Raw genomic sequence first — 16,640 nt, 5'->3', positions numbered from 1 at the left:
CTACTTCCCCCTCAGCCAGCGACAGAACTCGGCTCAAAGTCTCACACAGCGTCCAAATGACAGCATTCCTGTCCACAAGAAAGTGACCAGACCACATTATTCTACATGAGCAGACACATCTAGCATGGCTGAGGAGGACCACAAGATGTCCTTTCTCCTAGAAATCTTTCAGGTAAACCTGTTACCAGTGAGAGGATATGGCTTCTGAAACAATTTTCACTTCAATGATATTAAAACTGTCTTTCATGCACTCTAATAAGTGAAGCTTTTTATAAACATGATCTTTTAATACAGATCTGCATAAATCATTTATTGAATGTATTCTGATATTTTAGCTGTGGTTTTTTTGTCATTTCATATCACTATAAATTGAATGGGTTTTTGAGAGAACAAAAGTTATTTGCACACATTACTGCAGAACTGTGATTAGGCTGTTTTCATTACTTTCTTTGTGATCAAAGAAAATTTGCTAAATTCATAATAATAATAAAAACATTGTAATCTGTAAATATATTTACCAAATAAACAGCTGAACTGTTTTTTTTTGTTTTTTTTTCCTGGGGCCACCATGTTTCCCAATAACTCAGTGTGAGAAGGCTGTGTATTTGGACTGTGTTCAGAATGGCAGCAGCGTCACAGACAGACAGACAGACAGACAGACAGACAGACAGATAGATAGATAGATAGATAGATAGATAGAATTAAGCTAATTTAGCTTGTTGTTTTTACAGACAGAAATACAGCTTTAATAAACTATAAACAAATTAAATTAGGTTAAAAATAAATTAACTAAACAGGCAAATGTTATGGCAATACCATATACTGTATAAATACATTACTTTCATTTCATGCTGGAAATGGGAAATGAAGCTGCACAGACTTGGCTAGGCAACCAAGCAGAAAAACACTTAAAGTGAGGTAAAAGGAGGCTAAAACGGCTTCTTTTAGGCAGTGGATGTACCAAAGAGAGTTGTTCCAAAAATGAACACACATAAGGTTTCTCCTCAGCAAATCATCTACTCTCCTTTGAGATTAAGCTTTTTCAATGCAAACATATTTTTATGTTTTTGTACGAACACAAGCCACCTTCATGTGCCAATCAGAGTACAGGTATGACTCTCATAACTTTGGTTCCACTTGACAGATAAAACATCAACAGGCACAGCCTCTCCAGCAGCCTGCAGCCCTCAGTCTATTTACCTATTTGTTATTCCTACAATGGGCTAATTGGTGTAAGGCTTGTCACAGCGACTGGAAGCTCCCGACAGCACATTCAAGACTTACGCAGGCTTACAGCATCCAATTGATAGTAGCACAAGCACATTCATTCATCCTCTCTCCCCACACTACACAGATCTAGCAATGGCAGTTACACTGGGTTCAGAGGGCTTTGCCTTTGACTGCAGTGCATTTTTTTCACTGTTTTTCCTTCTAAAAGTCTGCAGTGAAGCTGGACTGAGCAAAATGGACACAAGAGGTGGCAGCAAGAGAGTAAATGATGTAGTAAGCAGAGGGAGAACTACAATGTGGTACAGTATCAGAGAAAGGAAAATGTGAGATGAAATGACTGAGGGGTAGAGAAGAGAGTGATGGAAGTGTGGGAGGAGCGGGTGGTGGGGTGGGGGGTTCAGAGAAGGAAAAAAAAGCTGGGGTATTTGTCATGCTGAGGCTGTAGACGGCTAGCTGCAGACAGAGAGGCTGGGCCATTTAGAAGCTGCTATGTGTTGCAGTAGGAATAATTAGAATGTGGCCGTGGCTGTCTCACAAAATAATAGAACGTAGGGGAAAAGGCAAAAAGAAAGACAGAATGAGGAATGAGGAATGCTGGCTTTGCCTCCATTTCTGGAAAAAGGTGAAGCAGAAATTTAGCTTCCCTAAGGAGACACGAAGCCTTCTGGAGCCAAACTCCAACAGCCTGTCGTCTGCACAGGTGGAGGCAGGCTGCAAGGAGGACAGCACGCTGAGGACACACCGTTATTAGTTCACTGATAATGATTAGCTTAATTCTGTGTGTCACAGATGTGAACAAAGCAGAACTAAAGGCCAGATTTGCTTAGTGGGCCAAATTAGCCTGAAACAGCAATAGAGAAAATAAAGGACTGATGGAGAAGAAAACTCTTTAAGTGATCTACTTTCTACACAGATAAAACCTATAAAGACCAACACAGTCCACAGTAACCAAATCAGAAACAGGGTGTAATCTGCACCAACAAAGCTGCAGCTCATTATAATGTGTACTGTACACGGACTGGTTCTCTACCTGAGCACTTTATACAACATGTCTCATTCACCCATTCATACATAAGTGCTTTCCTATTCACTCGATATTCACACAACATTCACACTCTGAACGCTTTGGGAGCAACTTGGGGGTTCAGTATCTCGTCCGAGGACACTTTGGAACACAGACCGACCACCGACCTTCCCAATAGTAGGTGACCTGCACTACCTCCTGAGCTACAGCTAGCTCCACCAACTTGTATTGTGACAAACATTATATGAACATAAGGCTTTATGCTCACATACTCTCAACTGTCGGAACAAGCATGCCGGGGCCCACAGGAAATACTGGTATGCAAGTGGGACAGAAGAAGATTAAGAAAAGCTGCAAAAAGAAGTCGCATTTGTAGGCGAATGACAAAATACTGAACCTATCTCTGGTAAGCTTTAGAACAGAAAAAAAGCAACCCTGAGGAAACACTGTGCATTCTCCAAGAAATAAAAAGAAGGGGAAAAGGGGGAAGGGGGGTTAAGCAGAATATTTTGTGGATTTCTGGTAAGTTGTGTGAAAGGAAGAGATGAATAAATTCCTACTTGGCATCTTAACGTTAGCCAGAGGCCAAAAAAGAGGGCCTGCAAGAAGTTTAGCTGCAGCAGGTAAATAGGGAGAGACGACCACTAGCAACCCAGAGTGGGTAAGTATCAAGTCAAGCTCGCTTCCAGTGCTAGAGACAGATACCACCGAATGACATGATGGAGGGAGACCCTCCACCCTTAACATTACCCTTACACTTAACATTATATCACAATTATTTAAAGGAAATCTGCAATCAGATTTCTGATGATTTAGAAAAAAACCTTCTTTCATCAGTGATTACAGCTCGCAGGCAGCAGCATTTATTAGTGCAAATAAACTGAAGGGCACTTTTCATCCTTTCTAATGAGTTACTGTTATTGATCACAGACTGCTTCATTCAAAGTGTGAATCTATTGCTACAAGCTGCCAGCAGAAGCAGCAGCATTATAGTCCACAAATATCATAAGACAAATGTGAACACAAAAGTCACCCAGGTAGTATTTTTAAGTAAAACTATTAGACAACTGCTTAACACTTTAGTTTAACAATCACTAAAATAACTTCATCTGCGCAATATTGCCACAAAATAATGCTGAAATTAAAAAATATTTTCCATCTGGGATGTTCCACCTTTTCCATCATGTAACTGTGTCAGTAATTTCAATAAGGAGAGATCATTAGGAGGAACTGAACATGATTTATTGATATACAGAATTCAATTAAGCTATTTGGTGATCGGACTCCAGTGGCCCATCATGGCAGAATGGAATCCCAGCAGTGATAGGAATTAGGGCTAGGTGAAGATAAAGATGGAGGCTTGGATGGAGCACTGAGTGACTGGGGTCAGGTGGAGATGGGGAGAGGGGAGGCTGCACAAATGAGTCTGCATCACAGGCAAGCTGTGAGATTTAAAGTACACAGAGTGGAAGCTGATTGGCTTGAAGAAGGCAGGCAGAAAGATGATTGGACCAGAGCAATGATGACAGCTTTGAGTCTGAGAGCGTGTAAAAATGGAGGTGATGTGAAGAATAAAGTTGCAGCCCAACACTCGAGAAGCAGATGAGTGATTGTAGATCTTCCTTATTGAATTTACGCATAAGCTTCATTTCCATCCACCGTTTGTGCTTCCTGTCACATGTATGACAGCCAGCGAGTGCTCCAGAGATGCCCAGCTGAACCAGTCATTTAGTTTTGGGTCGCACATTACCAGCTGCTCAGATCTCCACCACACATGCTGTCATAAACTGGCTGTGCTCAACAGTGTGCGCCTGCCTCAAACTGCTGAAACAAGTTTGTTTTCACCTTCAGCAGGAAGAGTTTTCTTGGATATTTGGAAAAGCATTGTGCTTGGTTGGCGGTTGCTGAAGTATTATAATATTAGTATTATAACAGTATTATAATAATAGTAATATATTGTGATTGAAAGCTGACATGCTGTTCTGGCTCCCTAACGTGTCTGGGCTCGACTCGTTGTTGTGTGTACTCTATCACTGATATCGCAATTACATTTTTATATCACATAGAAATTATACCTCTGTTATCATGGACAATATTACACAGTGCAGCCCTGAGGAGAAATGTGTTAAAGGATGACCTACACACCCAGAGCCTGCGATGTCCATCATCAGCCAACTGTCTGCTATAAAGTAATGGGTGGCAAACTAATATCTACAGCATATGTGGACAGGGTCAACTTCTTCCTCTGGCGTTCTAGTTAAATGTCTTGAGTTGAGGAACTTCCCTCGCTTCCACCATGTACAACTATCAGAGCCATGTCAGATGTAAAATGGCTATGCAAACCTTAGTCTGTGTAGTTTTAGTAAAGGGAACTAGGAAAGGAAACTAATAAAATCACAGAGGAGTCTGCAGCTACGCCAGGAGCTCTGCAAAGTTGGGTTATTTTCACATCCGCATGGGTCTGCTTCCATCTCTGTGACGCAAATTTCATTATCAGACAGTGAGTGTGAAGTTCTCTGCAGATGTCCACCAGCCTGCCAATATTATGTGTCTGCATGGATTCCAGGGACACATGAAATTGGCAGGCTTTTACTTTCCAATGCACCAATTATGCATGTGCCATTCAAACAAACTGCAAAGAACTAGAACAGGAATAACGACTAGTACGCAGCTGTCTGTGTCCATGTTCTCAACACAGTCTAGTCACTAAGCTAAGCTAAGCTAAACACTAATGAAGTATGCTAAAAAGGCATCGCTAATGGCATTTACATGGTGGAGTTAATATTAACCTCATCCTCTAAAAGACAGGGTACACCTGTACAGGTTGCCAGCCTGTCACTAACACAGAGAGACAGACAACCACCCACACTCACATTCACACGTACAGAGTGACCAGTTAACCTAACCCCCAGTAACTGCATGACTGTGGGAGGAAACCCACACAGACACAGGGAGAACATGCAAACTCCACAAGGTGGAATCAAACCTAGGATCTTCCAGCTGTGAGGCAGCACTGCTGCCAGAGTCACTAAGATTCATCACCCTGTGACGTCCAGGGATTCTTGGTCTTAGTAACATGGCTATCTGGGCCAAATTTGATGGATTCATCCAATAGTTGTGACTATGTAAAAATTATAATATCTACCTGCTGATGGGACAAGGGCAAAAATTTCTAAGTGTCTTTGTCTGAGCTGATCTGAAATTAAATATCTTTGGGTAAGGGACAGTTTATGGGCCAAAAGAAGGAATCTGGAAATCTCAGCCCACATGAAAATGAAAACAAAGTAGAAAAAGAAAAAAGAAAAAATCTCAGTTTCCTTCATCAGTTAATGTTTATATTTTCTAATTATGTACTTTTGCCTACTTTCATGAGTAAATCACAGTATGAGACACACAGGTCTTAACAGCCCCACAGTGCATCTAAAATATTAGATCAGACCTTCAGGCCCCTCTTCTGTGGAACCAGCTCCCAGTTTGGATTTGGGGCACAGACACCCTCTCTACTTTTAAGATTAGGCTTAAGTCTTGACCCTGAACCATCCCCTTAGTTATCTGTTAAAACAGGCTTAGGCTGCTTGGGGGCTTCCCGTGATATACTGAGAGCTTCTTTTTCACTCATCTCTTTTCACTCTGTTTATAAACACTGGTATCAATTGGTTTGATATATGTTTATAAACCATTTTGCATTCAATCATTACTAATCGTTAATCTCTGTCTCTGCCACACAGTGTGCCTTTTGTCCTCTCTCTCTGCTCTCTTCTCTTTCCCGTCACCATCAACTGCCCCTCGCTGAGCCTGGAGGTTTCTTCCTGTTAAAGGGATTTTTTCCTTCCCACTGTCACCAAGTGCTGCTCAGAGGGGGTCATTTGATTGTTGGGTTTTCTCTGTATTATTGTAACTGAATCATTGTTGTAATTGTATTGGTCTTTACCTTAAAATATAAAGTGCCCTGAGGTGACTGTTTGTTTGTTATGATTTGGCGCTATATAATTAAAACTGAATTGAACTGAATTCAATTCAAGAATGACTCTCTTAAGGTTTGAATTACCTTTCTTACCCACCTATGGAAACATTTACATGAGACATGCTATTGTTTCATAACTAATAATAATGCTTTCCTGTTTATGATTGAGTAGTTAAGTGATTATTTTGTCTATAAAAAGTTAAAAAGGCATTACTATTTCACTCAATTTAAAAAATTCCTTATAATGTTTTATATTCTGAAAGTTTAAGGTCCAAACATTGAATGTCCAACACAGAGGAGGAGTTTATGGATGCAACTGGAGGGCACATGGCTGCAGCAGACACGTGGCCAATGGGACACCATAGCTTTATTTCATTTTTCTCTTCTGTATGTGAACTATGACCCAAACCAAGGTATATAACCAACGTGACTTTTGCATACTATTACAACTCTACATGTCAATAAGCAGTTCAAACCCCATTTTCCTAAAGCACAAGAACTATCCTAAGCTAACCACAAGCATCCTCCATCAGCACCTTTCCTCCCAGCCCTTCCAGTTCAGTCAGAACCTCAGTTAACTCATCCTGCGGTGGCAGAAGAGCCAAGCTGTTTTATCAGCTCTTCCCTTTGGCCTAGCCTGTTTATCTGAGCTGTTCAGGCAGCATGATGGACAGCCTGCTGCCTCCTGTATCTTTAAGAAACCCTCTGTGCCCATGCTGTTACCAGGGCAACTAGCGAACAAACTGCTTCTGAGGCAATTTCCAGTCTAATAATAACTAATCGCTCTATATGAAAAATTGCCACAAAGACAGGCCCGTGCCCACAGAAACTGGGCCACGTTTGAGTCACTGGGATTCTGCTGTTTTCTACAGACACACCGCTGACCGCTGAGCCCAGCTGCAGCCACAGTGGAAGGGCACTGTGTTCCCGCTTTACCTCCAAGGCTGGATAAAATATGGTTGGCTGCTGTTGTAGTACAGATTATTGAATTGCCATGCAAGCACCTTCTCCATGGGGCCTTTGATAACCATGGAGACACCACTGACAGTCCATTATGGTAAAATATGCTAATGTGAATACCAATTGTTGGCGTTTACCTGAAATAAGAAAATTAAGGAGGGTGAGGGGTTTGAGGGGCATGCAGATGTGATCATCAGCTCTAACGTGATTGGAGATCTCACTCATGGTGTCGTGCGTGAATCTCTGATCGCATGAACCACAGATTAGCACGGTGCTGCTCCATCTCTTGGAACACAAACAGCCACACAAGGCAAGAGCCCCCCCCCAATAAAATCTTTGGCAAGCCTTTAATAAGCGTTTGCAGCATGGCTTCTGCATGTCGAGACAGAGGGGGGGGGGATCTGTTGATATGCAATGACAATGACGCCCTTTAGAGAGAGAGAAAAAGAAACAGCTGATGCATTCTCAAAGAACCCCACAATAACACACCCGTCTGCGATACCTTTATGGAAGTCATGTGAGGCTGTCGGACTTACCATTTCGGGATTTAGCCGTGCTAAAATGGCGAAGGTGGACAGTCTGTCACACACGCATTTGGTTCTGAATGAGTCGACAAGCACGGCTTTGCAGCCCCTGGCAGACCAGGATCCCAGCAGAGAGGAGCTGCACGGGAGAAACACGCGCGCGCACACACACACACACACAGACACACACACAAGCACAGAGAGAAAAGCGATGCGGTGAATATAAGAAAGCCCCGGTAAAAGACAGAAAAAAAGAAAAAACAAAACAAACAAACAAAAAAAAAAAAAACCAGCGGTTTAAATCCCACCGCGTTACACCGGCTATTTAATCCACTTTACATCTCCGCCGGCTGCAGCAGGCAAGGCGCAGAGAGCGGAGTGAAGGCGGTGATGAGGCGCTGTGAGGCGGCGTGCTGCAGCTCTCTTCCCGGACACGTTATAGAAACACACTGCCAACACGCAGATTTGCCCCACACGCTTAGGATTATTTGAATTTAAGCTATTATAATAATATTAATAATAATAATAATAATAATAATAATAATAATAATAATAATAATAATAATAATAATAATAATTATTATTATTATTATTATTGATAGTGAAGCGTTACTTCAACTAAGATAAATATTAGTCATTATTACTATATTTACTATAAAAGGTATATGCTCTTTTTTTAGCCCTAATATTTAACAATAATTACATTTGCAGCCCTATCATATAAAAAGGGGTCTACGCTACAAATTATGCAAATTATGATGGAACACTGGTGCATGTTGGGAAAGCAGCGCCACAAACATGGAACCCTGGCCTGCTGAGGAAGATCACAGCTGCACAGACGACAGTGCGTCGGGTCAGATAGAAAAACACGTGCTTTTCTTGCTATGAACCCTCAACATAAGCTGCTGTGAAAACGGAGCCAAAGCAGAATCTTAGAGGTTTCCAAAAATTAAGCCACTATAAGTATATTAATGCCTATTGTGAAATATATTCCTATTAGGTTATATGGAAGCTCATTGTGTCAGAGTATTGTACTACAGTGAATATCTGTGGTATTGAGTTTTTTCTTCTTTTGTTTTTTTGATTTTTTGTTTGTTTTGGGCCTGTTGTTTCACAACATCTGAATGCTGATTATTAAAAAGTAAGTGGCTACACTACAATTTACACTACAATTAACAATACAGCACTGGCACTATGGCATTGACTATGCCAGCTAATGTAAGCACTGGGCATACATGTATTCTAAATGAGGACTTTTTCTCCACAATATTAGTAATTCTGGTTCTTACATGATAAGTCCGTATATTCACACAAAAACGAACCAAATACACCTACAGTGAGTTTCTTTCATTTTCTGTTCTGTATATGTACAGTTAACATGCTGCTGGTCATATTAAACATGATTTAATATTAATACAAAGTTTCATTTGTTTCTTTAATTATCTTCTGTGGTCTTTCTTTGAGTGTTGCTGAGCTGCCAGTTCATTCCAGATTGTTGATTTGTTCACTTGTTCACATGTCATTCTAACGCAGGCCTCTTCACTTGCATCCACATCTCTTTGGGCCTCACTCTGAGAGTTTTAGTGAACAGCCATCAAGTGAAAGTTCAACAGCTGGAACAACTCCGGATCTTTTCTCTGCATAATTGGTCATAAAATATCAAGCAAACAGGTTCACTGGTCTATGACACTGCTTGTCAGGCTCAATTCTCTGCACTTCAATCACATCTTGATTGTTTGATTTAAAGGCCACTTTGGTGGTATACAGAGGCAAAAAGACAAAACTAGTGTAACTGTGAGCGAAACCAAAGCAGTTTGGTAAATAGATTTATAGAACACTTTTCTATTCAACTTGAATGCTTTCTACTACAAGTCTCATTCACCCAATCATGTAGTGTTTTTATCTATACCTATACCTTTTCATACACAAATACTTTCACATCAGGGGCAAGTCAAGGTTCAGCATCTTGCCCAAGGATATCTTGGCACACAGACTGGAGAAGCTGGGGATTGATCTGCTGACCTTCATATTGGTAGACAGCCCATTCTCCCACCTGAGCCACAGTTTGACACACTTTAGCTTCAGGGTTTGAAAATGTGACACCTCTGGTAATTAGGCAGCAAAACATTTAACCAGGCTCCTGACAAGGTCCAGCACTGCTGTGTTTCAAGTGCACACAGAAATTTAGCAACAGTCAAACTGATGAAAAAGCAGCTACATGTTCTGAATGAACAACGGCAGTAACAGGTGACAGTCTGGAGTTCTCCTTGTACGTCTGCATCCCTCTGACCCAAAATTGTACTCATGGAATCCAAATGAATTTGTCAGGCACTGACAATAAAAAACACTTGGAATGTCAGTCATCATGCTGCATATTTATTTATTTATTTATCTGTTTATTTATTTGAAAGGAGCTGGAAGAAATTTATAGATGGATGCATTTCTCATTCAGCGCAATAAATACAATAAATAGAAGATGAAAAATTAACCAGTTTTTTTGTGTGTGTAAATGCTGTAGATGTGTGATACACAAGAATCTCATCATTTCAGATTAGACAGTAAAGGGTTTCTTCATGGAACCATGGGTGACACTTCTAGATCAAAAACATTAAAGGAACATTTTTAATCAGAGTATAGCATCAAATTAATTAAACTTCTGGTGTGGTCAGCTATTTAACTGACCACATCATTTCATTACCAACAGTTGCACTAGATGGCCAACAAGAGACAATCCCCAAAACAGGAATTGTTTTCCAGGTGGAGTCCACTGACATTTTTCCCTCCTCGTCTTTTATGGCTGACTTTTTCACTTGTTCTGCATTTGGCTAGGGTCAGTGTCACTGCTGGTAGCATGGAGCTATACCTGGACCCTACAGAGGTTGCCAAGTTAGTCCAACTCCTCCAGGATGGCACATCAATACGTGCCATTGCCAGAATGTTTCCCAGCACAGTCTCAGAGCATGGAGGAGTTTGCAGGAGACAGGCAGTTACTCTAGGAGAGCTGGACAGGGCCATAGAAGGTCCTTGATCCAGTAGCAGGACCGGTATCTGCTCCTTTGTGTAAGGAGGAACAGGATGAGCACTGCCAGAGCTACAAAATGACCTGCAGCTACTGGTGTGAATGTCTCTGACCAAACAATCAGAAGCAGACTTCATGAGGGTGGCCTGAGGGCCCATAATCCTGTTGGGCCCTGTGCTCACTGTCTGGCACTGTGGAACCCGATTGCCCTTTGCCATAGAATACCTGAATTGGCAAATCCACGCCTGGCACCCTGTACTTTTCACAGATGAGAGCAGGTTCACCCTGAGCACATGTGACTGATGTGAAAGGTCTGGAGATGCTGTGGAGAACATCATGCTGCCAGTATTCATTTAGCATGACTGGTTTGGTAGTGGGTCAGTGATGGTCTGGGGAGGCATATCCATGGAGGGACGCATAGACCTTTACAGGTTAGACAACAGCAGCCTGACTGCCGCTGGTGCAGTGGGTTCCTCCTGGTGTATGACAATGCCTGGCCTCATGTGCCAAGAGGATGCAGGCAGTTCCTTCATCCAGATAGAGGATGAAGGAACTGATACCACTGGCGCCCATGCTTGCCTGACCTAAATCCAACAGAAAACCTTTGGGGCATTGTGTTTCAGTTCATCTGATGCCACCAAGATGCACCTCATGCTGCAACTCACCTCTCTTGCTGTTCCAGATCTGGGAGAAGATCCCACAGGATGCAAAGATAAAGAGAATAAATGGTCTGTTTGCCGAAGACCCATACAGAGTGCGCTTTCAGCTACAAGGGAACAATAATACAAGGGCAGACCCACCCAGACCTGAAACTGAGCGATATTAGAAGAACATCTAGGAGAAAGAGGTTGTCACTGATGTCACTGCACTGACCTACTAGGAGCTTTTTGGTTAGTGTGGCTGTTGACTTGAATGAATGCATATCTAGATAGAGTTTTCATTGTTGGGGACTTTAATCATGTGAATCTGAGGACAGTGCTTCCTAGACTGGAGCAACATGTGAAGAACACACTGGACTGTGTATACTCCAATACTCCCAAAGCATACAGCGCATCTCCCCTGCCCCTCCTCAGTCTGACCACTAGTTGTTGTTTTTAACCACTACCTACTGACCCATTGTTAAGAACACCAGGCCATCATCTAAACAGTCAGGGACAGCCAGAGGAAGCAACACTAGAGCTGCAGGACTACTTCCAGCGCATTGACTCGAGCCTGTTTGCCTCCCAGGACTTAGAGAAATACACAAGCACTATACTGTTTTCCACCAGCTGTTTAGGCCACTGCCTTATGGCAGACAAGTCAGAGCCCTGAAGAGCCGCATAGCCAGGCTGAGGAACAGCTTCTACCCATCTGCTATGCGTGAACTGAACTCCCCCTCTGCCTACCACTGTGTGAATAACATGCAATAGTACTGTACTTGCATTTTATTACTATTACACCACCACTTTAAGCTGGACTCTTTACAACTTGCACTTTGACAGCCAACTTCACTATGTCATCCTGGCAACTCTGAATGTAAGTGAATATATGTCTGAGATGAAGATGGATGCAAGTTATAATTTTTATGAGAGACAAGCACATTTTATACGTGATCATGCAATGACAATAAAAGAATTCAGTTCAATACCTTGTTATATCTCTCGCTCATGTCCCGAGGAAGGCTTGGGTAGCATGGAGGGCCTAGCCTGGGGACCCTTATTGGATGCATGCCCTGGCCTGGTTTGGACATACAATATATATATATATATATATATATATAAAAAGAATTTTCACAGGACTATGCAATCCTGTGAAAAACTAAGTACTTCCATAGGAATTAAGGGGGTAAGTAGCAGAAAGAGTCTGCTAATCAAATACGCTTGATAACCTGCTCATGAGGAAGTGAGACCACCCCTTTAAAAGGACAACACAGCTTGAGATTGCAAAGTTGGTTCTGAACAAACCACAAGACTTCTGGAACAATGGCTGTAATGCCAGTATGTCTAGCAAAACCCCAACATACATGTAGCATATTAGCACAAAATCCTCATACCAACTGTCAAGCATGGCGGTAGACGGTAATGATTTGGGCTGGTTTTGCAGCCACAGGACCCGGGCACCTTGTAGTCATCGAGTTGACCCTGAACTCCTCTGTAGACCAAAGTACAAGAGTCAAATGCGAGACCATCCATCTGACAGCTAATGCTTGACACAAATTGGGTCATGCAACAGGACAGTGATCCCAAGGACATTAGCAAATGTGCAACGGAATTGGCTTAAAAAGAAAAGTATCAATGTGTAATCATGGCGCATTTAAAGTAAAGACCTTTGGGCAGTTGAAATGCTGTGCTGGGCATTAAGACAACTGTGAGAAAATGAATGCCCTCAAATCTCACTGAACTGAAGCAAGGTTGCAAGGAAGAGTAGGCCAAAATTCCACCACAATGATGATAAGGACATACAGAAAATGTTTTTGCTGTTAATGGCGGTTCTATAAACTAGAGTCATGGGGGAGCCCTATGAAAACTTTCTTTTTCATGTGACTATATAATGCCACCCTCCCAAAATAATGGCCCAAGTCATTCTGTTTCAGGTTTTTAAGAAAACACAAACAATAAAACCACAAATTGAAAATATTATGATTTAGACAAAAATAACATTTTTGTTAAAAAAAAACATGTCTTATGAGGGGACAATATAAAACTTGTTAATCTTTAGTTTACCACATTTTGCTGTCAATTCTCTTTTCCTCAAATTATAGTTTTAGTGAACTACACTTATTAGAATAACATTTGAATAAAAAAAAAAATTGTGTTAAAAATAAAATGCCTTGTTTCAGAGACTGCACTGTCATGGTCCCTGGGCTTTGGAGCCAGGGTTTATTATTTCTTTATGGATTAGTGTTTCCTTTTGGTTTTGAGGATCACTTGAATGTATGCTCTTTGTAATATTAGTTAGGTTGCTATTTTCCTTGCTCATTTATCATATCTGTTTATAGCGTGTTTGAATTCTGTGTGTTCCTCCTATCTTGTCTCCATGTTTTTCATTTGTTTCTGTGTCACATTTGTCTCCACTGAGGCCCAGTAAAACATACATTTTTAGCTGGAAATCATGCAATTCTAGTTGAAAAATATGGAGCTGTATATTAACATAATAGGTCTACTTGGATAGGTCTAAGTGGATATGAAACACTGCACGCATTAGGTGAAATTGACACCACGGAGGCCTGCTCTTAAAATCAGTCACAGATTTAACACTGAAGCTGGATTTTAAAATGCATACGTGTTTTCAGTTACAGTTTTTAGAGCATGGGTACCACTATCTTGTCTGAGACAGAATATAAAACACCACTGGGTTGGTTGGTTGGTTGCTGCTAATAATTGTATATTAGTTTATGTTAGCTAACTAGTGACACCAATAACTCAATGGAAAACAAGGAAATTAAAATTGAAAAGCAGTGGTCACTTTGTGTTGCCCCTGGCTGCAGCAGTGAGTTTTATGTTAAAAACCAAGCAGTGACTGTCCACTTTCACTCTGTGTCTGTTCAGCAGTAAGTGGTTCCTCACTGTTGGCTAGCTGCACTGAAATGGGAGAATCCATCTGTTGGCCATAATGGTGGGCTTTTAGAGCACTTTTCGGTGCAGACTGTATGGAGGCGAGAGTGTTCACGTCAGGTGCACTGGTGGTTGGTGACAAGCTGAAGTCGACACTGTCTGCTCTGTGTTGGATCTTTTTCCTTGTCTGGTCTGGTGCACAGAGCAAGTGGCACAATCAGCTGAGAGAACATATGTCCACAAGATAGGATAAGCATATTTTATGCAATTTTAAGGTGTGATTTATATTGTAAGGTGAAAGGTGGCATTTTTTTTAATTATTTTTTTTCCTGCAGAGATGCTGATGGATATCCTTCCTGATAATGCTTTGGTAAGAAACTTGGCTGTGGTTGTACCTGTAGTGTGTGGTCACATCTTCTGGACACGTGCTCTGGCAGCTGATTGTGCTGCTCAGTCTGTACTGTACTCTGCACTCAGAGAAGATGGTGCCACTCATGCTCTTAAAAACTTACAACATATTTTAAATCCAACTCCAGTATCCAGTAGAGTAGGGCTCTATGGTGTAGATTAGGCTTAATACATGTAGTGTTTCATGTCCACTTTAAGATCTGGCAGTTCCCACATTCAGTCACACAGTACCTACTGGTAGTCTCCTGTGAATTTGGGGGCTTTAAGCATGTGTCAGAAAATTTACCACAGACACGTGTAAAAGCAATTTATGTCTGTTCTTCACACTGACACTGTGTTTTGGTTATTTTAATGTCAGCTATCCCTTTCATTGTGGAACAGAATTCACAAAATTGTGGAGTACTCATCCAGTAATAAGGAAAACAAGATTACCAATGTGAGACAAGCCTAATGTTATCATAAGGCATGTCCTCACTGTCTGTGATGCACCCCCATGTGTATTCAGCTCACAGAACTATAATGTATAAATGTGGTGTACCCTTAAAAAGTTGTAAAAATGATATCCAGTGTTCAGGCTCCTACTTCAAGGCACGAATGAAGTAATAATATTTGTCATGTAGACTTTTTTTTTTCAAATTTAGCTATTTGCTGAAATGTCCTGAGCCAAATTTATTAAGTTTTTTTTTAACGTTGCTCCATCATAGATCATCCCTCTAAATACACACTCTATATTTCCTCTATGCTGGCACACAGCTTTTCATCCATGTGGCCAGTTCTTGGCAGAGGACAGTGTTCCATGCAGGGCTGCTGGACCAGCACCTAAATTATCCAATTAGACAGTGGGAGCAAAACTGTCTTCAGGCCACTGTGTAGCTCACAGAGAGACTTAATCACATCATCCATACAAAGAAACTGCACTCAGTTCTAATATATTGGATTTCTGTTAGAGGTGATGTGCTAATGTCAGCACTGAGTCACCACCTGGGGCTAACAAAAACACACCCACACACACACACACACACACACACACACACACACACACACACACACACTTGTCCTTTCACATGGAATTTATACTTATTCGGCATACTATAACAGAAGAACTGCAGGGCAAAAATGTCGGTGAGACAGCTGATTTCTGGTTTTTAGTATATGGCTAAAATGCAACATGGTGGATGCTAAGAGGATCAGGTTATTCTTTTTTCTTTTTTTAAAATATAATATTATATATATATATATATATATATATATATATATATATATATATATATATATATATATATATATATAGTTTGAGCACACCCTCCGGTCACCCTTCTTAAAGATAGGGACCGCCGCCCTGGTCATATACCTAAACTCTGCTCCCAGTGAGGTCGATTATCTCGTCAATAGTTTTACATCCTCACTGCGTATAACTTTGGATACTGTGGCTCCTCTGAAAAGGAAAGCTTCAAATCAGAAGTGCCTGACTCCGTGGTATAATTCACAAACGCACAGCTTAAAGCAGATAACCCGTAAGCTGGAGAGGGAATGGCGTCTCACTAAATTAGAAGATGCTCATTTAGCCTGGAAAAAGAGTTTGTTGCTCTATAAAAAAGCCCTCCGTAAAGCTAGGACATCTTACTATTCATCATTAATTGAAGAAAATAAGAACAACCCCAGGTTTGTTTTCAGGACTGTAGCCAGGCTGACAAAGAGTCAGAGCTCTGTAGAGCCGAGTATTCCTTTCACGTTAACTAGTAGTGACTTCATGGATTTCTTTACAAATAAAATTTTAGACTTTAGAGAAAAAAATTATTCATAACCATCTCAAAGATTATTCTTCATGTTCGACTGCTTTCAGCACTGCTGGTATTTGTTTAGACTCTTTCGCTCCAGTTGATCTTTCAGAGTTAACTTCAATAGTTACTTCCTCCAAACCAGCAACATGTTTGTTAGATCCCATTCCTACTAGACTGTTCAAAGAAGTCTTTCCAAT

General features: G+C 41.1%; 1 protein-coding gene across 1 annotated transcript in view; it reads right to left on the bottom strand.

The window, feature by feature from the left end:
* The window catches only part of adgrb1a (adhesion G protein-coupled receptor B1a), a 159,846-nt gene that overhangs the window by 44,798 nt on the left and 98,408 nt on the right, over nucleotides 1–16,640 (bottom strand). The window contains exon 17 of the mRNA XM_030750073.1: nucleotides 7,715–7,841. Within this exon, the coding sequence (XP_030605933.1) occupies nucleotides 7,715–7,841 (127 nt within the window). The remainder of the gene's footprint in view (nucleotides 1–7,714; nucleotides 7,842–16,640) is intronic.

Source organism: Archocentrus centrarchus, chromosome 16 (genome assembly GCF_007364275.1).
Source record: "Archocentrus centrarchus isolate MPI-CPG fArcCen1 chromosome 16, fArcCen1, whole genome shotgun sequence".
NCBI classification, from domain to species: Eukaryota; Metazoa; Chordata; class Actinopteri; order Cichliformes; family Cichlidae; genus Archocentrus; species Archocentrus centrarchus.
The sequence above is the reverse complement of the archived record's forward strand: the minus strand, read 5'-3'. Positions and strand labels throughout refer to the sequence as shown.